Source organism: Photinus pyralis, unplaced genomic scaffold (assembly GCF_008802855.1).
Source record: "Photinus pyralis isolate 1611_PpyrPB1 unplaced genomic scaffold, Ppyr1.3 Ppyr1.4_LG10, whole genome shotgun sequence".
In the NCBI taxonomy this organism is placed as follows: domain Eukaryota; kingdom Metazoa; phylum Arthropoda; class Insecta; order Coleoptera; family Lampyridae; genus Photinus; species Photinus pyralis.
Genome location: NW_022170250.1, coordinates 8,573,262 through 8,598,551, shown reverse-complemented (window position 1 = coordinate 8,598,551; position 25,290 = coordinate 8,573,262). Strand labels below are relative to the sequence as shown.

The 25,290-nt window shown below is 38.0% G+C and overlaps 2 protein-coding genes and 1 long non-coding RNA gene across 3 annotated transcripts; all 3 read right to left on the bottom strand.

Moving 5' to 3' along the window:
• Nucleotides 1-2,530: 2,530 nt before the first annotated feature.
• On the bottom strand, nt 2,531-3,160 carry LOC116162208. Its single transcript, XM_031475763.1, has 2 exons — nt 3,096-3,160; nt 2,531-3,015 (listed from the first exon to the last, which is right to left on the bottom strand). Exons 1-2 carry the CDS (start codon nt 3,154-3,156, stop codon nt 2,618-2,620), a joined length of 459 nt encoding a protein of 152 aa, XP_031331623.1. The 5' UTR covers nt 3,157-3,160; the 3' UTR covers nt 2,531-2,617.
• A 7,788-nt stretch (nt 3,161-10,948) lies between these two features.
• Nucleotides 10,949-11,598, bottom strand: LOC116162330. Its single transcript, XM_031475941.1, has 2 exons — nt 11,504-11,598; nt 10,949-11,421 (listed from the first exon to the last, which is right to left on the bottom strand). The coding sequence occupies exons 1-2, from the start codon at nt 11,583-11,585 to the stop codon at nt 11,024-11,026; spliced, it is 480 nt and encodes a 159-aa protein (XP_031331801.1). The 5' UTR covers nt 11,586-11,598; the 3' UTR covers nt 10,949-11,023.
• A 10,293-nt stretch (nt 11,599-21,891) lies between these two features.
• On the bottom strand, nt 21,892-24,114 carry LOC116161605. The gene is made up of 4 exons (XR_004143414.1): nt 23,754-24,114; nt 23,545-23,620; nt 22,058-22,749; nt 21,892-22,004 (listed from the first exon to the last, which is right to left on the bottom strand). It is a non-coding gene; the product is annotated as an uncharacterized LOC116161605 (long non-coding RNA).
• Between the last annotated feature and the right edge of the window lie 1,176 nt (nt 24,115-25,290).

The following is a 25,290-nucleotide window of genomic DNA, read 5'->3' as shown; positions in this document are numbered from 1 at the left end:
TTCCTACCGGTTTCTAAAGGAGATCAAGGCTGATCTCTTAACGTCGCCCACGCCAGTTTAGTTAGTTACACCGAGAGAGATGAGAGGGGTTTCGATTCCCAGATTCCGACGCTTACGGATTATGTAACGCGGACGACACGTGAAAGTGTTAATTAAGAACGCATAACGGAACTTCCAAACGACCATCTTCAATTGCGTTTTCGAGAAAATTTTCCTGTTCGAGGAAGGGTCATTAGATCCATTAAACGGTCCAGTCCAGTCGACGTGACTGGGCATTTTACTATTGTCGCCCTTAATTCCTTTAAGTGGGTTACTCACTTCAAACGATGTGTCTAATTTGTGAATATTTTTAGGAAACTTCCTGTCATTATTTGCGAGTTACGTTCAGCATTAATGAAGTGTTTTTCCTGTCAAATCCCAATTAACAATTAACGCTAGGCTCACGTTCTAGAAATTAATTGGCAATGATTAGTGATCAGCCCTAAACAATGTGTAATAATATCAATTATACGTTACCGTATTTGGCGCCAATCACGTGTTGTTTTTGCCAAACGAAATTTGCGTCATAACCAATTTAGTTGAGGAAAAGACCAAACACTCCGTTTATGCACGTAACTAGATCTTGCACTCCTTCTCTCTTTCCCTGCTTGCTTCTTTTCCTTCATTTTTCATCTTTCGCTTTCCCCTTCATCGCATTACGAGTTCCGGCGATCCCTTTTCCTTCTCCTTTCATAACTCTATCCTTTGTTTGCCTTGTATAGATCATCTTCCGCATTTTTCTAATTGCGCACTTCCTTTGCATCACTTTACACTGCGTCATCTTTCCCTGATTGATCATATTCTGCTCCTGTTTCATCTTTACTCCCTGACACAACCTTATTTAGCCTTCTATCATGGTACTCTAATGAAAGGTCTCAACGAAAGGAATTAATTTCTACCAACCATAGCCCTCCTCCTCGACCTCTTATCGTGATCGGGTATATTCCCTTATACCTCAAGAACGGATTGTCGGAAGAAGATACTCACAAAGGGCGATGGAGACGGCTGCCAATATATCCATTTGTGATGTCAAAACAAAAGCTATTTCGGTTAAAAAAATGCGCTTTATCTGCACAGGACTTGTACATAATTTATACTTGTTTCTTGTACTTTTCCTAGCGCTGTTCAAGTTGTTATTCTTATTTCAATTTCACCACTTCCTCTCCCACTGTTTTTCCACTCTAGCCCTTCTCCTTTCTACCTAGCCTTCCTTGTCTCTTCCTATTACCCTGCTCGTACCATTTTCTCTATCCATTCTTATTCCAACCCCATTGCCTTTAGTTTCATATTCCCATTCTCTTGCCCAACATACCCGTTCCTCGGCATCCCTTTTTATGATTTCTATTCTTCTCCAGCTTCGTCTGATTTATCTCTTTTCGCTCTACGATATCTACATTTTTTTTTTAATATTTTCTTCCTCGTTTATGACCTACTCCTTTTTCTGTTACTATTACTATCATTTACACTTTCTTTTTTCTTGCCCCTTTCGCACTCTTACCTTTTCCATCTTCTCTTATTCTCCATTTCCATTTCACTTTGCTTTTCCTTTAATAATTTTTTTCCGTTTTTCCCCCATCCCCCTTTTTACTCTTCCTTTTCCAATGTTTTTTCTCTATTTTCACCTTTTTTACCTTATCTTCTATTTTCCTATCAATTTCCTCGTTCCAATTTACTTGGCCCTGGACCTAAAAACGCTCCGACACAGCACGTCAGAAGCTAAAAAAGTTGCTACAAGAGGGCACTATGCAACCGCACCTCCCATCTGCTAAAGTGGGGCAACCAGGTCACGCACCTACCACTCACCCGCACTGAAGGCTCGGATGCAAAGGCGGCGCCTGCACTGCTAAGGAAAGGAGCTCGAAAAAGGCAAAAACTGGGACCGCAAAGGATACCACAACCTTCAACGAAGGAATAAAGCAAAAATCACCAGGGCAAGTGTTGTGCGTGCGCTTCTCGTTGACAAGAAAATGAAAATTTTCCATTTTCGAATCCACATGACACTGATGCCATAGTTTTGTGCCGATTTGTGCGCAGGAAATTTACTGCAGCAATATCTACGAAGGACCTGCATCTGCGCAGTCCACATCCTCTTCTCTCACGGAGGAAGCGTATCGCAGTTTCCGACGAAGATCATTGTCGGGTCGGGCGTGCAGTGGGGCCTCCCGGTTCACGGTATTCTGGCTTGTCTGGAATACGTTGATGTCTGTGCTCCTTTGTTGGATTTGGAAAACATTCCGAGAATTCGGAAAGATGTAAAGCGTAATTTTGGGTTAATAATGGAAGGATTTAAGGCAGGTTAGAAAAACCTTCGGTAAAGAATACACTCTCCGACTTTTTTGCGTCGTGTAGCAAATAGCAAGTAGAGCTATACCCCTCATCTTCGTTCATATGGTACCCACTCAATTGGTACAAACTCATGTAGATAAATGTAAATCAATTTCTTCGATGACAAATATGTACCATCCCAATTGAAGTAAAAAAACACACTGTATGAATTGCTAAGATTTATTTGCTAGTAGTTGTATTTCTTTGACATAATAAAGGCGGTTCGGGCACTGAAGTACAAGTTTTAGGCGATTTATTGTGGGCAAAATACGAGCAGGGCTTTTAGTAGGTCTCCTAGTACTGGCACTGAACCAAGTGCAGCCCGGAAAGCTGTGCACACACCAGTAGAAGAGGTCTTAACACAATTTACAACGTCTTCAACCGCCACAATAGGTATGACAGCTAACAGTAATGTACTAGTAACGTCCGACAACACACCGCCAAGCTTGGTCAATATGCACTTCACCACATCACTTACGGGTTTGAAAATTCCAGGAAGACCACATCCAAATAACAAACTCAAAACGCCAAAAAGAACACCGTCACCCTTTTCTATTAAAGGAGGTATTTTATCCAACGCGCAGGCTTTTACCACGTTTAAAAGCGCCGCAGTTGCATCAGAAATAGCATCTCTCCCTTGAAGGCTGCGATCTAGAAGAATAACAATTCATAGTATATTAACTTCAGTCTTTGAATATAAAATTATTCAAAGCTTCAGTTGAATTCCTTACCTTCTGCACGAGCCGTAGAGAAGAGTACTGCTGCGAATAGGATTGCTACGAACGATTTCATTTTGGTTCTTAACACTAACATTCGGAAGCTGTTGTTTCACTTTTATACTCTCAAATTTAGCCAACATATTTGCGTACCTCCACACGTAACAGTTTGATAACGTTACCTTCATACCAAGAATAGAGCAATAAAAATGATGGATAAGACAATTTTTTTATTGCCACCTTATTTAACCAACAATAACTGTTTCTTGGAAGAGCAGATATTGCATACGTCTTGTTTTTTTCTCAAAATTTAGACAAATCTCATACGTCAAATGGTCATTTGATCGATATGATATTGACGTTGTTAGAGATGATGTTTGCGTCATTCTTTTTACCATAAATTGTAAGTGGCCAAGGCATCACGCATGAAGAGGTTGCAAAACAAGAAAACAGCTCTAAAATCCATAATAGGTACCTAAGTACCTTCGTATAGTAGATGGTTAAACTGATTCCTTTCAGGGAAATTCGTGCATCAATTTCATAACTGCCATAGATTATACCTATTTTTAACGAAACTGTACAGGGTATTCAGGCGTCATATGCTCTTTTTGGAAAAAAAAGCTTTAAATGGTAAAATCAAAATAAAATAAAAATAAAATAGTTGCTTGCTTATTAGATGAGATACGGGAAAAAAATCAAAAAATTCGTTAAGCGGCTTGTGAGCAACAGGCGAGGAGTGCACTTTCAAATGTATTTTTTCGATTTTATCCAAATGACACCAATACCAAGTCTGTAACTGAGGTACCGAAGCCTTTTGCGCGTCCTAGAACATGCCAAAAGGGTACTGTGAATTTTGATTCAATTATACTCCAATTTGGGAATTGCGTATTAAAGGACTACAGCTATGCTCAGTTTGAATTTGATTCAGTTCGGTTCGTAAATGACCGAGATGGCGATAGGACACTGTGAATTTTGAATCCATTGGACTCAAATTTGCGAATTGCGTCTTATATGGCTAAATTTATTTATTTATTCACAACTAACGAAGATGTCAAAAAGGCCCTCCTCATTTGTTGGCCTGGATTGCCAATTCACGAACTCAAATCCAAAAGTTTGATAAAGAATACATCTGCAAAATTTCATCGCAATTGGTCCATTCGTTTTTGAGTTATCGTGCTAACAAGGCGTTTTACTTTTCGTGACCTTGACTACCATTTCACCTCAAAAATTATTCGCCTATTAGTCCTATTACTATTATAGCTGTTAAGTAACATCCTCTTAAGGAAATAAAGAATATAACTTCTGTTTCTGGCTTTAAACGACCCATTTTTCAGTCTTTCGCTTTTAACTCGAAAATGGTGCGTTACAGTGAAAAAGTTCTTCAGTACAAAATGAAAGCTTATTAAATTTGCTACAAGTTCTGTTATATACATCTTTACGAAAAACTGCACCGTTTTCGTGCTACCGGCTCCGGAAAGGTGGTAATTTCTAAACAAAATTGTTTTTCACTCACGTTTTTCGTATTTTTTCGCTTCTAAATCCTCCCCCGTTCATTCTAATTCATCTTAATTTTTCGGGAAGAGTGCTTTGGAAAAACAAAACGTTCTTTTATCGTGAACAAAAGTATGACAGTTTGATCCATCTGTCTGGTTAGAGCATTGGCAGGGAACTAGTTGAGTTGAGATTTTCATCTGAATATAATTGAACCTTCTTTTTGCAAGATAATTATAATTCAAATTAGAACAAAATACTTAAGAAGAAATAATATTTTCGCAATAAATCTAGCACAAACGTAAATTACACTACCTGAAATAAGTCAACCTTTTGTTCACAACAAAAGAACGTTTTGTTTTTCCAAAGCACTCTTCGCAGAAAATTAGAATTGTAATTTTAAGAAAAATGTGTTACTGAACCACCATGTGTGATATATCGTTGTAAAGAGAAAAAAAGACGTAATCTCAAAATGTCAAAATCCAAAACGGCGCCCATAAGAAACATTAAAGTTGCCACCTGTTTCTCCGTCATGTTAAAAGTTATTGAAAACAGGATGCCATATTCGAAATCTCCATTAAAAAGTGTCTGAATAATGTGTCTAGAACCATTAGTTTACTATGAAAAAATTAAAAACGAAAATCAGAAATTTTCTTTTTTTTGCGATATTTTCAAAACTATTGAAGATATTTTAAATTTCTTTTCAGATTATTATTCAACACGAAAATTCGCAACTTTGGCCTCATTTAACCAAATGTCTATCTCTTAAGATAAGCGAGATCCCCATAGTGGCACTCGAAAAAATGGACACCGTGTATAACCTTTTCCCTTATAACTCTCGGGACTCTTGGTGTATAGTGTTCTGAGAACGAACACTGAAACTGTTGCCATTATACAGTTTGGTAGTGTTTACATGATTGGGTGTGAGAATTTTCCACTCGACTATTCATTGGACCATTTTATTTCTTTTACCAACTTTCAGGAGTTTAAGTACCTTTGAAGCTCCGAAGGCTCAAATGACGCAAAAAAAATTTAGAAATTGATGAGCTTCCCCTCATACTCTTCATTAGAACCTCCAAGTTAGTATACTTTCAATCTCTATCATTTGTCCCCCAAACTTTAGTATTTCGTTTTGACGTTTGGACAAACCACACGATTTATGGTTCAGCTCCTAGAATTTAAGAATACTGTCAAACTTATTCAAGTCCATGAAAGGCGAAGGAGACTATATCAATAGCAAGTATTATGAAAGCGTTGACGTGAGGACACGGTTTCAAGGAAATGTTTGATAAGGCAGCTTAATATCAAAAACAGAACAATAAATCTTAAGCAGCTCCAGTTCCAGTAAATTTAGTTACTTGTGTACACTACAGAATAACTGGTACAGCTACAATAAAAGTTCGGATGATGACGTCCATTAGTCAATAAGGGATCCAAAATCGACTTTTGCGAGATTGATTTTTCGTTTGAAAGCACCGGGTGACCCAATAAGATTGTTCCTCGGCCATATCTCGAGAACCGTTCGTCATATGACTTAGGGGTAAAAAAATTATTGGGTAAATCGGTCATGAAAAATCGCTGGAAAATATTTTCAAGTTCTAAAAATGACCAACAGAGGGCGTAACTGCCATCTTAAATTTCAAAATTGCATTTTCTTTAAATTTCGCATAATAAACTAAAAAATTTTTTCACATTTTTAAAGAAAACCAGTTTATCTATCATTTTCGTAAAAATAAAAACTCAGTTATTTCAAAAACAAAGATGGTGTGGGGCGTTCAATTGTTTTTGCAATAACCTGCTTTAACTTCCTAACCGTTAGAGCGATTTTAACAAATTTGATATGGTTGAAAAGAGCATTCCTTGGGCAATGAGAATCAACCAAAAAATAGTTAATTTATTTGAATTCTTCTCCGCCATGGGGCTATGACACAAAATCCTAAAAAAATCAAAAAAATCAAATGGAATGATATGACTTTTTCTTTATGAAAAAGAAGCCAAATAACATCCAAAGAGGCCAGTGAAAACCGTTTTTCAAAATCTCGTTCCTAACCTCAAATATTGGGAAAATGAGATTAATTAATTAATTAATTAAAATGCTTAAATTGTATCTTAATTTACGTATTTCCGGTATTTGTCGATGGCGCGAAAGATTGTTTGGAAAAGGACCCTACACTTTTAGGTAGGCCTTGGAAAAATAAACAAGTGAAACACGATGCATTATAAAATAATAACAGCCGTAATTTGTAAATTATTCTGCTGTGTTTACATTCAAAAAGTGCAGTTTTTTGAATTTGTAATCTTTTCTAGAATGCCGATTTCTAACCAAGAAGCATTTAATATGCTGACGGCGATGGTTCGTGGTCGATTCGGATAACGCAAATAGAAGATGCGGGCAGGGATACTCAAAATATATTTTTTCTCCAACCACCTGAATAAGACGCTATTTTGTGACAGTGTTCGGTACGTAAAATTGACGTTTTGCGGATTAATCGTTTTCACCATGGCAACTGTACAAAAAGTAGATACTTTTGGTCCTAGTACCAAAAAGAAATTGACCTTGAAAGTTGGCCAATTAAAAAATTACAATCACGGAGATATGTCACATTGACATCGTTTTACATTGCAGGTTATAAGATATTTCTATACATACAAATCAAATCTTTTTGCATATAAATGCAAATAATGATGTCACCTATACGTATGTACATGTATTGAAAATGATTTACGCTGGCTATTTTTATTTAAACCATGTGTAACGTAATTTACATATTCGATGAACGTAATTTTAATACGTATACAACCCGCCGTCGCGCGTAACGCCATCTACTTCAGACCCCTTGCACTATTATCTGTCATTTTGAATTCAAAATTTGAAAAAGTTAATTGCAATTAATTTTAATTAAAAAACTGTATGGTAAGTTTTTTATTTCAATACAAAATATAACAATATTAATTGTGTATACAATAAAATGACTGAAACTGATAGCGACATGGATTGCACTCCGCCAGAGATTATAGAAACGGCAGAACATGCTACCTCAAGATTTGCTCCCTACAAAGTCGCGAGAGGTGAGAAGTAAGAAGTCAGAACGAATAGGTTATAAGTTAACCTGAAAACTAGAGTGGCATGACACGTGAGGACAAGAAAGCAGAAGTTCTTATACTAGTAGTGAAACTGTGACTGAATCTAAATTCGAATATAATTTGAAGTAAAGGGGTTGGAGAAAAAATTTTATGTTTTATTCGTACAAAAAATGCGTTTTCGGGACTCGGAAGGTTGCTGGACTCCGCTAACGCGTCGTCCAGCAACTATCTTCCTCGTCCCGAAAACTGACATTTTTTGTACTAATGAAACAAATAACTATTATGTCTTACTAACCTATCATAGCACATTTTATATCTGTGATACGCGGGCATAGGGCATTAAGTATCACCATAGTAACTCATTCATACTTAATGACAAAACTAACAAATATTTGCAGGTCATTGAAAAATAGAAACGTCAATTATTAATTGTCAATACCTACTAAATCACAAGATTGGCCTTATTTCGTATAGTTTCTGGAACTTCTTGCTCATTCACGATGAATTGAATTATGTAAAATTACGTTTGACGTTTGGATGGTTTCAATCACATTAACAAATTCGAACCATGCATACTTAATCAAACATAATGAATTATTTTGTAAACGAATATTTACTTTGACGAAGAAAACTATTTGTAAAACATAAAATTTTGTATGTACCACGGGCATAAGCTGATGTTTATACTCTTGGGCGACTAAAAAGCTCTCGGGCCATAGGCCCTCGAGCTTTTTAACTTGTCGCCCTCGAGAATATAAACATCACTATTATGCCCTTACATAAATAACTATTGTAATGCATCGTGTTCCATTTGTTTAATTTTCCAAGGCCTACCTAAAAGTGTAGGGTGCTTTTCATTCGCGCCATCAACAAATACCGGAAATACGTAAAAAGTAAATTAAGATACAATTTAAGCATTTTAATTAATTAATCTCATTTTCCCAATATTTTAGGTTAGGAACGAGATTTTGAAAAACGGTTTTCACTGGCCTCTTTGGATGTTATTTGGCTTCTTTTTCATAAAGAAAAAGTCATATCATTCCATTTGATTTTTTTAGGATTTTGCGTCATAGCCCCCTGGCGGAGAAGAATTCAAATAAATTAACTATTTTTTGGTTGATTCTCATTGCCCAAGGAATGCTCTTTTCAACCATATCAAATTTGTTAAAATCGCTCTAACGGTTAGGAAGTTAAAGCAGGTTATTGCAAAAACAATTGAACGCCCCACACCATCTTTGTTTTTGAAATAACTGAGTTTTTATTTTTACGAAAATGATAGATAAACTGGTTTTCTTTAAAAATGTGAACAAATTTTTTAGTTTATTATGCGAAATTTAAAGAAAATGCAATTTTAAAATTTAAGATGGCAGTTACGCCCTCTGTTGGTCATTTTTAGAACTTGAAAATATTTTCCAGCGATTCTTCATGACCGATTTACCCAATAATTTTTTTACCCCTAAGCCATATGACGAACGGTTCCCGAGATATGGCCGAGGAACAGTCTTATTGGGTCACCCGGCACATTTGCACAAACGATATGTCCCAACGTAAAACGGACTATTTCGTATTGTAATTACGTGTTGACGTTCTTCCAACTCCGAATTAATTACTCATTTGCTTTAATACGTTTACCTATTGATGAAGCAACGCAGGTAACAACTGAAGCTTAGAAAAAAGTTCTCTTCCTTCAAATAGGTAAGCTTATCTGCTTATATACTATTTAAGAGATAATTATTGGAATAAAAAGATAAAGTTTGATAACTATACTTATTTAACAGTTTTCGTAAAATATCTAAATATGATTAACAATGATTTCAAAAGATAAAGTATGGAAAAAGGGCAATTATGCGGAACACCGTTATTTATCACACTTATATAACATTTGGCGAAAAAAGATTAGATGCGAGAAAAGTGCAACTTAGAGGTTCTTCTAGATTTATCAATGTGGAATGGGATCCCTCCAGTGGCGTGTACGTGATTAGGGGTGCTGGCATATAACTTTGTGGATGCAGGTTACGTACTGATTTCGGCTCCTCGTGCGCAAGAATCACCCAATCGCAGTGGTTATACTTTTCGAAACCACGAAGCACAGAGAATAAGTCTCCCTAGCAGTAGTAAGTTTCCTGTGTGTGTGCGCGCGTCTCAGTAGTGTTTGCAGCAGGTGGCATAGTCACCCTGTCGCGACCAACATCACCCTCCCGCTCCTCTGTCACCATGGCGGTAGAGGAGAGCCTTCCCAAGTGACGTCGGACAGAGCTCTGACACTCCTACCGATGATAGGTCGTTATCCGGCCTCTCTGAACTTGCCTTTGATGCCAAAACCCTAAGTCTTGAGGAACTAATATAGACCCCCCAGTTTCTAAACAATCCGAAGTGCCAGAACCCTTACCACGTATCGAAACCATCTTTAGTGAGATGGTTGTCGAATTCAAAATTGTCCGCTAACGTGCACATTTCACCGAGACGGTGAAGTGTATGCACTCCTCCTTTGATGCCTTGGTGTCTAAGGCGTCCCTTCCTACTCCAGCTCCCATGAGTTACGCCGCTGGAGCAGCAGTACTCGATCGTGTGAAAATTCCTTCGGGAAAGTCTGTAGTGCCTGTTTCACCTTCATCGTGGTACCTAAATCCACCGATGTCATAAAGACAGCCGACGGGACAAAGACAGCTCCCATGAAACGCCGCAAAACTGGATGATTGAATGCGACGGTTCCTTACGCAAGCATCTTTTGGCTAGCCGTCGTGTATACGTCAGGTGGAATTCCTGCCGTACAGCTACAAGTCCATATCCGGATCGTGCGGTGCTTTAAGTGCTAAAAATTCGGCCATAACTCTTACGATCGCCGTAGTGAAGATCAATGCTGTCACTACTCAGATGGTCATGACAGCAAGACATGTCCGAAGCTCCAACAGGAAACCTTCTGCGTGAGGGTAGAATATATGGGCATACGACGATGTCTGTGCTCCTTTGTTGAGGAGTGAAGATATCTCGAGAAATTTCGATTTGGAAAACATTCCGAGAATTCGGAAAGATGTAAAGCGTAATTTTGGGTTAATAATAACATTTTGGAAGGATTTAAGGCAGGTTAGAAAAACCTTCTGTAAAGAATATACTCTCCGACTTTTTTGCGTCGTTCTTTTAGAAACTGTAGCAAATAGCAAGTAGAGCTATACCCCTCATCTTCTTTCACATGGTACCCATTCAATTGGTACACACTCATGTAGATAAATATAAATCAATTTCTTCGATGACATCCCAATTGAAGTAAAAAACACACTGTATGAATTGCTAAGATTTATTTGCTAGTAGTTGTATTTTTTTGACATAATAAAGGCGGTTCGGGCACTGAAGTACAAGTTTTAGGCGATTTATTGTGGGCAAAATACGAGTAGGGCTTTTAGTAGGTCTCCTACTACTGGCACTGAAGCAAGTGCAGCCCGGAAAGCTGTGCACACACCAGTAGAAGAGGTCTTAACACAATTTACAACGTCTTCAACCGCCACAATAGGGATGACAGCTAACAGTAATGTACTAGTAACGTCCGACAACACACCGCCAAGCTTGGTCAATATGCACTTCACCACATCACTTACGGGTTTTAAAATTCCAGGAAGACCACATCCAAATAACAAACTCAAAACGCCAAAAAGAACACCGTCACCCTTTTCTATTAAAGGAGGTATTTTATCCAACGCGCAGGCTTTTACCACGTTTAAAAGCGCCGCAGTTGCATCAGAAATAGCATCTCTCCCTTGAAGGCTGCGATCTAGAAGAATAACAATTCATATAGTATATTAACTTCAGTCTTTGAATATAAAATTATTCAAAGCTTCAGTTGAATTCCTTACCTTCTGCACGAGCCGTAGAGAAGAGTACTGCTACGAATAGGATTGCTACGAACGATTTCATTTTGGTTCTTAACACTAACATTCGGAAGCTGTTGTTTCACTTTTATACTCTCAAATTGAGCCAACTTATTTGTATACCTCCACGAGTAACAATTTGATAACGTCACCTTCATACCAAGAATAGAGCAATAAAAATGTTGGATAAGACAATTTTTTTATTGCCACCTTATTTAACCAACAATACCTGTTTCTTGGAAGAGCAAATATTACACACGTCTTGTTTTTGAGCGCATTTTTTAAGAATTAAAAGAAATGTGCTATTGCTTGCGTTTTGTCCGTCCGTCCGGACCCACGTCTGCCGTTTCGAACTACTTCTAGGTCCTAGAGTCCTGGAATTTTTTGCAGTAGGTAGCCTATACCTTGAACGTGTGCCAGACGGCCATCAAACTTTCTCTCCTTGAGAGTTTCTTTTAGTGACCCGTTTTCTCCTCTTTCTATCCTTTTTTCGTATTTAACCGCTCTATATCCCGCCTCATCTTATTTTGTTTGGCTTCCTCCAGAAGTATGTAAGTTGGGGTATCTCTTGCCAATCCTAGGATCCATTTTAGGTATTTGTTTTGTATCCGCTAGATGTCCTCTATCTCCTTCAACCTCCATATTTCTGCCCCGTACATCACTGCTTTTGATCAGGTAGTCGAACATCATTTTCTTGATTCTATAGTTGTTTTTGAATTTTCTTTCTGCTGCGCTCCATATCTGCGGTATTAATCTATTTGCTTTTTTCGTTAATTGTCATATGTGAGCACTTGGTCCTCCATTTTTAATTAGTGTGTACCCAAGGTATTTAAATTCCGAAACTTCTTCTATTTCTCTTCCTTCGATTTCCCACGATGTCTCGTCCTTATTCTTCTTTCTTTCTTTTGTAAAAACCATTATTTTTTATTTTTCTGTGTTTATTATGAATTTCTTTCTTCTTGCGTACCTTTCTAACTGTGTGATCATTTCCTTCATTTCTAATTGCTTTGTTGCAAGGAGCACCATGTCGTCCGCGTATGTTAATGACCATATCTTTTGTCCTCAAATTTTTATTCCTCCTGCTTGCCATCTTCTTAATGCTTCTTCCAGGTCTCCCACGTGAATGTTGAAAAGGGTTACACTTAGCGGACATCCTTGTCTGACTCCATTAATTTTAGTCTGTGTGTTTGTTATTGACTTTAACTTTACTCTTTGTTTCTCTATAGATTTCTTTAATCCTTTCTATTGTGTTGCTGTCGATATTTTTCTTTTCCAAGCTCTTATATAATTCGTTCCTGTCTAGATTATCGAATGCTGCTTTTAGATCTATGAGTAGGGCGTAGACTTTACCTCCTTTCATTTCCAGTTCTTGTTGTACTGCGTGATTTATTATGTGTATGTTGTCTATCGTCCCCCTTCCCTTCCTAAAACCCTTTTGTGTTTCATCTACTATTTCTTTGTCCTCTACTTCTTCATTTAAGCAATTGTTTAGTATTTTAGCGTAAAGCTTGTATGTTGAGTTTAGGAGTGTGATTCCCCTACAGTTTTTTATGTCATCTTTGTTTCCTTTTTGTATGTTGGGCATATTTCTCCTTCTTTCCAACTTTCCGGAAATCCTCCTCCTCATCCATACCCTGTTAATAATTTTTCTGATTTTTCCGGCGCATGTTTTATCATCTCATTTGGTATTTGGTCTGGTCCAGGAGCTTTCTTTTTTTCATCTTTGCTTATATTTGCTTCCATTTCTATTTCCCCTATTCCTTCATCCTCTTTTTCACTTCTTCTTTTTGTTTTTTCCCCTCTGAAGCTTATTTGTCCGTCTAAACTTTGTATAAAGTAATTTTTCCCTTCTTCTTCTCCAATGTCGTCCGGTTCTCTTTCTTTATTTTTCCTCCCTTTAGTTATAAATTTCCACACTTCATTTTCGTTTTTGATGCTTTGTATTTCTCTTATTTCTTCTTTTTGTAATTCATCTTTTTTACGTTTGCATGTATCCTTATATTCTTTCTTCTTTGTTCTGTACTCTTCGTCTGTTTCTTTTCCTGTTTTCCAATCCATTAGGGATTACATTCTGCGTCCCACCACTTGCTTCTTCCTGGTGTCCAGTTGTTTATTTTTCATGCTTTTTCTATCACCGCTTTAGTTATTGCCTCCTAATGCAACATCACGTTCAGTTTCTCTGAATTCTATCTGCTTTAGATGTTTTCTATATTTTTCTATTGTTTGTTCTATCCAGATTTGTCTCGTTTTTGTAATTTCTTTTTTTTTGTTTTCTGTATTGTGCCTTTCATCGTTGTGAATATTGGTTGGTGATCGGATTCTATTCTTTGCTCTACTTGAAAATTTTGTGTGTTCTTTCCCTTTTTCATTTAGAATAATATAGTTTATTACCGACTGCCCTCTGCTTCCTATGTATGTATATTCTCCCTCTTCGTCTCTTTTCACGTTTCCGTTGAGGATGTACTACCTTACGAAGTTAATCAATTCTCTCCCTTTCTTTATTTGTCACGTTATCTTTTGATTTTCTTTTGTTGTCTTCTTCTTCTTGCAGGTACTTAGATGCGTTGAAACTAAGAGCAGGGCAAAGATCAGCGTTAGTTTGAGAGACGATGGTGGAAAACCAAGTAGGTAGGTACGTTTCTAACCAAGAAGTTTATTCGTCGTACGCTTGGAATTCAAGGTTGAGCACATTTTCACTGTTTTCATTGCTCAATTTGTTAGTTTTTAAATGATTGGGTGTGAGAATTTTTCATTCGATTATGAAATGTCATTAGAACATTTTTACAAGGATCCTGGAGGTTAAAGTACCCATAAAACCTCAAACGACACAAATGTTGGGTCAGGGGTCAGATTGAGAAGCGCCCCCACACTCTTCATTATTTCCTCCAAGTGATTATAGTTCTTAAATAATTTCGCGTTGATGTTTGGACAAGCTACACAATTAATTTATGGTTCAGTTCCTAGAATTTTTAAATACCTACTATCAGCTTATAAAAAGCGAAGCAGGCTAAATCAGTAGGTACCAAATATTATGAAATATGTGACGTCAGGACTCAGTTTCAAGGAAATAATGGATAAGGTACACCTTAATATTAAAAACAGAGCAATAAATCTTAAGCAACGTCAACGTAAAACGTACTATTTCGAATTGTAGACTCACGTTACGGCTCTTTGCGCCACCAAATAGAGTGGGTTTACTTTTCGAAACCACGAAGCACAGACAGGAAGTTTGTCTAGCAGTAGTAAGTTTCCTGTGTACCACAAAAGTGTGTGCGTCCGAGTAGTGTTTGCAGCAGTGACCCTGTTGCGACCAACCTCCCTCTTTCGCTCCCCGGCGCCGGCGGCAGAGGAGGGTCCCTTCAAGCCACGTCGTCCGGGCTCGGCCCTCACTTATCCGGTCTCTCTTAACTTGCCTTTGGTGCCGAAACCCTAAGCCTTAAGGAATTGATATCGACCCCTGGAGACCCTGACAGACTCAGGCATTTTCACGTAGTCAGGAAACCGAACCCGCTACAGTCCCTTGGGGGCTTACAGAACGGTACCCAACGATTCCCTATGCTTTATTAATAAGCATCCTCCCGCCCCTTACCCCGATTCCCCTCAGACCGTCCTAGATATGCTTCTCGAAAGTCCTATGTGTGCAAAGGAACCTTTCAAAAAGTGAAAAATCGCAAGAATCCATTTTGGGTCTCTTATTGACTAATGGATTTCATCATCCGAGCGTTTAGTGTACCTGTGAGAGTTATTTTTGTAGTGTACACATGTAACTAGATTTACTGGAACTGGTCATGCTTAAGATTTACTGTTCTGTTTTTAACTTTAAGGCGCCTTATCAATTCCCTGAAACTGTCCTGACGTCAACGCTTTCATAATATTGTGTAGCTTCTCCAAACATCGACATTGCAATGCTAAGATTTGGGGGACTGAAATTATTGAAGAAATTGACAGTATGCATAATAGCTTGAAACCAAGAAGATTAAGGATCAAGAAATTTCCCGCTTCTCAATCTGTAATCTCCAAAGACCTGGGTCCAATTTTGCGAAATTCTAAGCCCTTGACACTCGATAAATTTCTGAACTTTTTTCAGAAGAGGGCTCCTGTCCTGGAAACTATTGAGATTAGGGAGAAGAAAGAATCCAGCGAGCAGAACAGAATTTCCCAAGTGGTGAATCTTTTCTTGTGCATTCATTGCTTCAAGCCGAACCATGCAGCATAGTATTGCCCAAATCGGATTTGACCCTTCTGCCAGAGAAAACACAACTCCCTACTCTATGAGTATGCACCTGCTGCAGTGCAAGGCCAGGTGAGTAGCGATGTAACTTGTTATCCTCAGTACTGTGCTTGTCCTGTTAAAGAGCAAACATGGACCTGTCAACTGCAACAACCTGTTAAATTCAGGATCCGAAGTAAATTACTAAAGAGATGCAGATGTAACATGTGTAATTTGACCATAACAAACCAAGAACTCGTATCAATTCTGGAGAATTGAGGATTTTTCATTGTCTCAATAATTGTAGCTTAAACCAATCAAAAATTAGACACGCCTACAATCGCTGTAAAGGAAAGTACCTAGAGGGACTTTATAGACAATGGCGACAGAAAAGTGTCTAATTTTTTTATTGGATCGAGGATGCATACTATTGTATTGTTGTATTGTGTATTGCCTACTTTTAATTTTCGATGCACATGACGATTGGGCTCCGCCTTGTTTTGACCAAACACACCCGATTGGTAAAAATTAAGTTGGAAACCATGGTGATGAATTAACATTATATGTAACCATAGAAACATCCGGTAATTTGGCTAAACCAATCATGGCCGACGTGGAGTATTATGGCGACACTCACTGTAGGAAATGGTGCTTTCGTTTACGTCTACTAACAATAAAAGGAAGTATGAAGCGAGGTATTTAAGTAAAAATCTGGTGGGGGACATGGATTCTAACTGAATTCTTCCAAGAAAACCTATGCCGGTCGATCTCTAGAATTTCATCAAACCGTCGCAGTCGGTGTAAAGTTACACATTGAGAAGGCGAGCGATTTAATAGGTCGCGTTGAGATGTGAGTAATCAAGAGGGAAGTGTGCTTGTTTAGAGGGGATCGAGTTATTCAAGTATATACGGGCCTTGGTGAACCTACCACTAACATTTTCACTCGTTCCGAAACCCAACAACTTTAGCCCACGTCTACAGGCACCCCACTGGGCCTGGGTAATCCTACCGCCCGGCGAGGTATATTTAATATCTCTTAATTTTGTCTGTATGTAGTATTTACCCCGGTTTAGGGAGGGCTCAAAAGTGCTGTACGTTAGATGTTAGCTGTAGACTTTGTTCATTATAGGACTACTCCGAATTAGGTTTTCCTGCAGTTTTCCTAATTCGTAAGGTAAATGCCGGAGTAGTATAGAACCACTTAAGACCCCCTGCAGGGGCGCCGTATTGGTATTAGCTTCAATATAATAGACCCAAAAGAAGAGAGGGATAATTAAAAAATATATATATATATATATATATATATATATATATAATTAATCAGCTATTGCTTTTGGTGTTCCTTACCCATAAAACGCTCTCAGTGCCTGCTGAGAATCCAATTATTACACAACGTAGGTGTCCTACGTCCACAATCTTAGTGTACTCGGAGTGGCCCCCAAGTGACAGATTCTCGCGGGAAACTTAAGCGAGAATATTCAAATAGGCAGCCATGTTAGTTTGGCATTCCCGCTACTACAGAATATGGTCAAATATTCCGGTGTGACTTGAAGTTGGCGTTAGCCCGCCAAGATGGTAGGAGGCTAAGATCATTACAGCGTAAACATCATTTTTTAATTCAAAGTTCGTACCGAAAGGCGTATAATTGCGGCGTTTGTGAGATTAGTTGTACTCATAACCTCTCAATTGGACATTGTCGTGGTTGTGGGGTTTGAGTGGCTCAGCCCCAAGCAAATAACGTAGCACGGGAGGGTCTGGGGAGGTATGGAATGCCCCACAGCGAAAGGAAAATGTAACGCATGACCCCACAAAGAAAGACTATACAACCCTTTCTCTTCTCTTCATGGTGGTATTTTAAAAATGGCAATGATCGTGGGCGGGGGGGGGGGGGGTTCCAGACAATCAAGACCCCCAGTACACTCCCACGCTAATTTTAGAGAAAGAAATTTCAGATTCTGTTGGCCTAAGGACTACTGCAAAGACCGTAGCACCGGGGGGGGGGGGGGGGGGGCACTTTCATAATAGTTTATGGCTATGAATTCATAGTCATAACAAGTGATATAATGTAAACCGATTGATGCCTCAAAGGAGGCATTTCGAATTTGATATTTCTACAATTCACTAAAGATCACTTTATTTTTCCCCCCACTGCTAGGTACACAAGAAAAAAAAATACAACCATGCATAGAAAAGAAAAATCCCAACTTTATAATGCTGCCCTTCTGCAATATGTAACAAAGAAGAAATTTACGTTAACATTTCGAAAAAACTTAATTGACGTCAGCACAGCATAGTAAAGCATCTATTTGCATCTGGCAGTTTTCTTAAAAAAATTTAACCATAGACACAAATATTAACGCCTTGAAATGATATGGGAGGAAGGGGGGCCTTATTAGTTCAGTCTCTGCTGGGAAGAGACATAAACCAATATAGATAGGACCACTGCAGGCCTCTTCTGAAAGGAAAAAAAGATTTCAATTAAATATAATGAACTTAAAGCCTTCCTGAAATAGAGGGGGGGGGGGGGGTTAGTAACTTACCCTTTAGCCTTATTAATTCAGTCACTGCTGGAAAGAACCACCAAACAAAGTAGAGAGGACACACTTCATTTCAATAAAATCAACTGTTGATCAGCCGTTTGGGTAGCAAATTGTTTGTACTATTATTCAATCTGTCAATCATAGTCATAACAACTGATATAACGTAAACCGATCGATGCCTTAAAGAAGACATTTCGAATTTGAGATTTCCACAATTCGCTTAAAATCACTTTATTTTTCCCCCCGCTGCTAGATACACAAGAAAAGAAATACAACCATGCATAGAAAAGAAAAATCCTACCTTTATAATGCTGCCCTTCTGCAATCTGTAACAAAGAAGAAATTTACGTTAAAATTTCGAAAAACGTCAGCCCAACAGTGAAATGTTACGTCATTTATAACTGAACACCCCGTATTTAATCAGAACTCAATCAGAACCATTCTAAAGCTTGTCTTTTAGGACTAGAGCACATTGAAGTTTATGCTTCACTTCAATTACTCCAGTGTAAGGGTTTTTAAGGTTAGTTGAAGTTATTGGTGAGGCCTTTACGAATTTTTTTTAGATTTCACAGTTCTTGGGGTTTTGAAGATTTTTCCTTGTGTTTTTAGAGTCCTAGAGTGCAAGTTACTCCAAATTTTTCGGTGCTTGGAGTTTTTGTGTTGACCGGAAAAACTCAAAAACTGAACTGAACTGAAGAACACTTCAAGATCTGGGACATCTTTGAATTTCTCAAACTTCCCCAGCTCCTCAACCCCTCAGCTCCTAGATTTCTTAGAGATTTAACCTCTCTTGAACCTCATATAGTTTTTAGTGGTTTCTGCGACTCCAACGTTCTTCGGTTTCTCTGTGTTATTTCAATGTCTGCAATTTTTGTAGTTAGCTAGATTTTTCGGGCTCCTTGGCGTTCTTAGGGGTTGTGTAGGGTTTCTTCAAATTTGCTATCCAATGAGGTTGTAGGGGGTTTTCGGATTGTTCACAAAAGAGATTTTGCAGAGGTTTTGAAGAGATTTTGAAGAGATTTTGAAAGGATTTTGAAGAGATTTTAAAGAGATTTTGAGGTTATTTTGAAGAGATTTTGAAGAAAATTTGAAGAGATTTTGAAGATTTTGAGAAAGTTTTGAAGAGATCATGAAGAGATTTTGAAGAGATTTTGAGGAGATTTTGAAGAGATTTTGAAGAGACTTTGAAGAGATTTTGAAGCGATTTTGAAGAGATTTTGAAGAGATTTTGAAGAGATTTTGAGGAGATTTTGAAGAGATTTTGAAGGGACTTTGAAGAGATTTTGAAGCGATTTTGAAGAGATTTTGAAGAGAAATTGAAGAAAGTTTCAAGAAATGTTGAAGAGATTATGAAAAGTTTTTGAAGAGATTACTAAGCGATTTTGAATAGATTTTGAAGAGATTTTGAGAAGATTTTGAAGAGATTTTGAAGAGACTTTGAAGAGATTTTGAAGCGATTTTGAAGAGATTTTGAAGAGATTTTGAGGAGATTTTGAAGAGATTTTGAAGAGACTTTGAAGCGATTTTGAAGAGATTTTGAAGAGATCATGAAGAGATTTTGAAGAGAAATTGAAGAAAGTTTCAAGAAATGTTGAAGAGATTATGAAAAGTTTTTGAAGAGATTACTAAGCGATTTTGAATAGATTTTGAAGAAATGTTGAAGAGATATTGAAGAGGTGTTAGAGACATTTTGAGGAGATGTTGAAGAAAGTTTGTAGAGGCCTAGTTTTTGAGATGGAGTTTTTTTGAATTTTTCGAATTCTTTTTTGAAATATTTCGGTCTCTTGAGTCAGGTCCCTAGAGCTATTTGAATTTTTTGAATTGTTCCTGTTCTTTGAATATTTTAGCCTTTGGGTTTTTTTACCTGTGGCATTTTCCTTAAGTTTCCTATATTTTGGGTTCCTCGAGTCTGCCAGATTTTTTTTCTTCGAGTTCTTTGGGTTCTTCTAGTTCTTCCAGTTCTTCGAATTCTTCGAGTTCTTCTAGTCCTTCCAGTTCTTCTCAGCTCAGCTTGTTTTCTGAGAGATTTAACCTCTCTTGAACCTCATATAGTTTTTAGTGGTTTCTGCGACTCCAACGTTCTTCGGTTTCTCTGTGTTATTTCAATGTCTGCCATTTTTGTAGTTCGCTATATTTTTCAAGGTCCTTGGCGTTCTTAGGGGTTGTGTGAGGTTTCTTCAAATTTTTGCTATCCAAAGGGGTTGTAAGCGGTTTTCGGACTGTTCATAAAAGAGATTTTGCAAAAGGTTTTGAAGAGATTCTGGAAAGACTTTGAAGTGATTTTGAAGAGATTTTGAAAATTTTGAGAAAGTTTTGAAGAGATCATGAAGAGATTTTGAAGAGAAATTGAAGAAAGTTTCAAGAAACCTTGAATAGATTACTAAGAGCTTTTGAAGAAAGTTTGAAGTGATTTTGAAGGGATTTTGAAGAAATTTTGAAGAGATTTTGATAGAATTTGAAGGAATTGTGAAGAGACTTTGAAGAGATTTTGAAGCGATCTTGAAGAGTTTTGTAAGAGATTGTGAAGAGATTTGGAAGAGATTCTGATGAGATTTTGAAGGAATTTTGAAGAGATTTTGAAGAAATTTTGAAGATTTTGAAGGTTTTGAAGAAATTTTGTAAATTTTGAGAAAGTTTTGAAGAGATCATGAAGAGATTTTGAAGAGACCTCTTCTGAAAGGAAAAACAAAGATTTCAATAAAATATAATAACAATAAACTTAAAGCCATCCCGAAATAGAGGGGTGTTAGAAACTTACCCTTTAGCCTTATTAATTCAGTCACTGCTGGGAAGAACAATCAAACAAAGTAGAGAGGACACACTGCAGACCTCTAGCTTTATACTGAGCTCAACTCAGTAGAAGCAGTCCAATCAGTTGGTCTATCTCAATCATCCACTTCTCAACTTCCAATAATGTGAAACGAAGGAAACAACTTGCGTCTATCTAATGTAGTTGAACCCAAATTTAGTTGGAAATCTGAGGAGTGGCTCCACTTCCGAGATTCCATTACCTTCGTAGTTGCCTCGCCGGTCAAGCATCGAAAGTCATTCATGGAATGAAGCTCACTGTGTTTTCTTTGATTTTTCGGCGTATGTCTCATAAGCGAGCGCACAAATTTCTTTGAAAAGAATTAGTATAACCATCAACTACACGAACGTACTTACCTTACTAACAGCCCTACTCGCATTTTGCCCAACGACGAGCTAACATTTGTACTGCAGTGTCCGAACCGCCTTTATTATGTCAAAGAAATACAACTACTAGCAAATAAATCTTTGCAATTATAGTTTTTATTTTTACTTCAATTCGAATTGCCCTACTTGTACCTGTCATCGGAGAAATTGCTTTTATTGAGGGTATCTTATGTAACGGACGGTTGCAAATTAACGATGATTCACCGTGTATATTCTTCGTATCCTTCGTTTCACGGTGTCGATGTCGTTGTGAACTATTTTGGAACTTACCTTACTTTTACTTTTATACTTCCAGCTAGCTCAGCTAATAAATGGGTAAGTAATAAGGAATAATTAAGTCAATTTTGATCTTTGCAAGTACTTGGTTAATTTCAATAAATAATAATCAAAATTTGGGCAAGATATTACTACCGACAAATTATTATAACTACCTTTACAAAACCTAATATGCATTATATACAGTTAATTACAAAATTTTATTCCTTGACACCCAGGCCAAAAGAGCATTATGTGTAAATGGAAATATTCTGCCATCCTGGTACTACAATTTGTAAAAGAATAGAACGTAAGAAAATGCCAGAGTGTATTCTTTACATTTCCAGAATGTTCTTATAGCCTGCCCTAAATCCTCCCAAGGAAATGCGAATTCCAAACGGTGCAATGCAAACGTTCAACCATATCATTGGAACAGGAATGGCACGATCCTTCTACACCCAAAATATAATTCAGGGTTCTAAACAAAACAGATTCAAACTGACAATTCATCTGCAGTGATACATACGGGCGAGCCAAATTGGAACCATGTGAAGTTGGCCCCGCCCACATAAAATAAGTTGACAAAAATGTGTCCACAGTTGGTGCTACGTTAGTGCTCGAAGCTTATCGTTAGTGCTGCTACATAACATGAGAAAAATAAGAAAACAAGTTCGGGGCCAACTTCACACTCAATTTTTACTTATCGAAATAATGAACGCAGACGATGTTAGTGCTGCTAAATGCCAGATAAACATCATCACAAATTCTTCCACTGCTACTAAAATTCCAACCGATTGCCTTTCTAAAGAAAACGAAAAATGCTAAAATAGTGTGTGCAGTTGACCCCATTTATGACTCGTTTTTAAAAAACCACACAGACATACAATCGTTAGTGCGACATCTGTTTGGTGGGCAAATATAAGGAACGCCTTAAATTGAGGGGCGGGGCTAGAAAATTACCCTTTAGCCTTATTAATCCAGTTTCTCCTGGGAAGAGCGATAAACCAAAGTAGGACCACTGCAGCGCTCTTCTGAAATGAGAAAAAAATGTTAATAAAACATAATGATAATAAACTTAAAGCCTTAAAATGAACTCAACAGCGTCGGCATATTAGAGGAAGGCTTTCGCAGCGAAAGACCCTGCGCTTCGTCGTCGTCGTCGGCGGCCATGGATGCGGGACCACCGCCACCAAAAAAAGCCGAAGGAATTGGTACTCAAGACCTCAAAAATATGGATCCAATTTACCGATGCAAGCTGGTTGACGCGCAAACCCATACCACGAACTTAACAAAACTTTTTTTGGACGTTGTGATGGTGCAGGTTGTCCTTCAAGTAGGTGACTACATTGGTGTGGATGTGAATTGAGCTAGTATGGTTGTATAATCATAGTCCACGTTTTACGCAAACTCTGAAAGCAACTTAGGTATTTTAGCCTAGGGTGATTTCGATCCTACACTATGAAGATCCCTGCTTCACAAGCCCTAGTCCAGAACCGTACTAACAAAAATTCGAACCCACGCAGTACAGTTTGAAACCTAGTAACTTTTTGAGTTAGAATCGGCCACAATGCGGTCTGTCAAGAATGACTCATACCCTCCGAAATCGATAATTAATCAATATCTCATTGGAGAAATCCGACGAACAATTGAATTACCTATGACTCATGCCCCCCCAAATCGATAATCATTAACTTTGACAAACCCTAGTTCAGAACCGCATTAGCAAAAATTCGAAACCACGCAGCACAGTTTCAAACCTTGTGACTGTTTGAGTTAGAATCTGCCTTATATTATTACTGTGGGGGCGATGGGGTTTAGAAACTTACCCTTTAGCCTTATTAATTCAGTCACTCCTGGGAAAAGCCATCAAACAAAGTAGAGAGAACACACTGCAGACCTCATCTGAAAAGGGAAAAAAGATTTCAATAAAATCAACTGTTGATCGGGCGTTTGGATACAGTTGAAGCAAAATGTTTGTACAATTATGCAATCTATCAATTAAACCAGTCTAACAAAAACTTTTGTTTTGACTTACGGTCCATTACGAAAACGCGACATCCTCCTGTAGGACAGTCAGCTGTGGAGTTTGATTGAAACGAGTGCCCTTGGCTGAATAGTTTCCCAAACTCGTGTGATACCAACAGACCCATTGGAATTTGAAGATCGAGAACGGTGACGGCTACAGCCAGCAAACGGATCCCTGATCGAGAACGCTTCATGAAGGAATTGCGTCACAGAAAACCGGCATAAACGTTCGTCCAGTGGTTGAGAAAGTCGGTTTGATACAACTGACGGCGGATCGGTGCGTATAGCAGCAAGAGTGGAAGACGCCAGAGGTGCTGTAGCAGGATTGTCCGTCTTAATCTTGTCAGCTGTGACCAGTTTTGACCAGTTTGTGTCTGAAAGATCCATTGGAGGTTAGTGCATCCAAACGGTATACGCAGGAGGCTATTATGCACTGTGGCGCCACCAAACAAGGCAGGTCACGTAAAAACTGTCGAGTTCCTCTTCAATCAATAGCTGCGTACACAACTCCTGGCATCCCTCATTTTATTTCATATAGTACTCCCTTAATTAGTGCTTACCCACATATATGGCAAGTAAGGCAAAAAAAACATATGGATTACTAAGATTTATTTGCTACCAGTTGTATTTCTTTGACATAATAAAGGCGGTTCGGACACTGAAGTACACATTTTAGGCGGTTTATTGTGGGCAAAATCTGAGGAGGTTTCTTAGTAGTCCGTCTTCTACTGATTCTGAATCAAGCGCGTTCCGGAAAGGTGTGCACACATCAGAAGATGAGGCCTTAACACAAGTTATAGTTTCTTTAATAGCCATAACAGGTAGGACAAGTACTAGTGCTGTACTACGGGGATTCAAAAACAATTTGGCGTTCGCCTCCAATACGCACGCCCGTACCTTAGCTAAAGGTTCTATTCCAGGAATTCCGCATCCATACATAGAGCTCAAAAACCGCAAAACCGGACTGCTAGTTGAATTTGTTAAAAGAGGTATTTGTTCCAACACGCATTTGATGATCACGTCTAAAAGCGACGAAGTTGCATCAGCAACAACATCTCTCCCTTGTAGGCTGCGATCTAGAAGAATAAGAATAAGATTTCCAGAATATTATAACTTCAACTGGAATCCTTACCTTCTGCACGAGCCGTAGAAAAGAGCAGTACCACGAATAGGATTTCTAAGAACGATTTCATATTGGATGACACTGGGATACTGTTTTTTCACTGTTATCTCAAACTTAGCCAACATGTTTGCATACCTCCAAACGTAACAGTTTGATAACGTTACCTTCGTACCTACTTAGAGCAATAAAAATGGATAAGGCAATGTTGAACTTAAGATTGCCACCTTATTTAACCAACCACAACTGTTTATTGGAAGAGAAAATACTACGTACATGTTTTTTCCAAAATTTACACAAATCACATACGTCAAATGACTTTGATCGACATGCTACATACAGTCATTCTTTTTAATACCATAAGCCATACCTGAATGACAAAGGAATCGTGTATAAACAGGTTGCAGAACCAAAAAACAGCTCTAAA

Coding starts and splice junctions, on each gene's coding strand:
- LOC116162208 (XM_031475763.1), bottom strand. CDS start 3,156: ATGAAATCGTTCGTAGCAATCCTATTCGCAGCAGTACTCTTCTCTACG. Junction 3,016..3,095: donor CTCTACGGCTCGTGCAGAAG/GTAAGGAATTCA, acceptor TTATTCTTCTAG/ATCGCAGCCTTCAAGGGAGA.
- LOC116162330 (XM_031475941.1), bottom strand. CDS start 11,585: ATGTTAGTGTTAAGAACCAAAATGAAATCGTTCGTAGCAATCCTATTC. Junction 11,422..11,503: donor CTCTACGGCTCGTGCAGAAG/GTAAGGAATTCA, acceptor TTATTCTTCTAG/ATCGCAGCCTTCAAGGGAGA.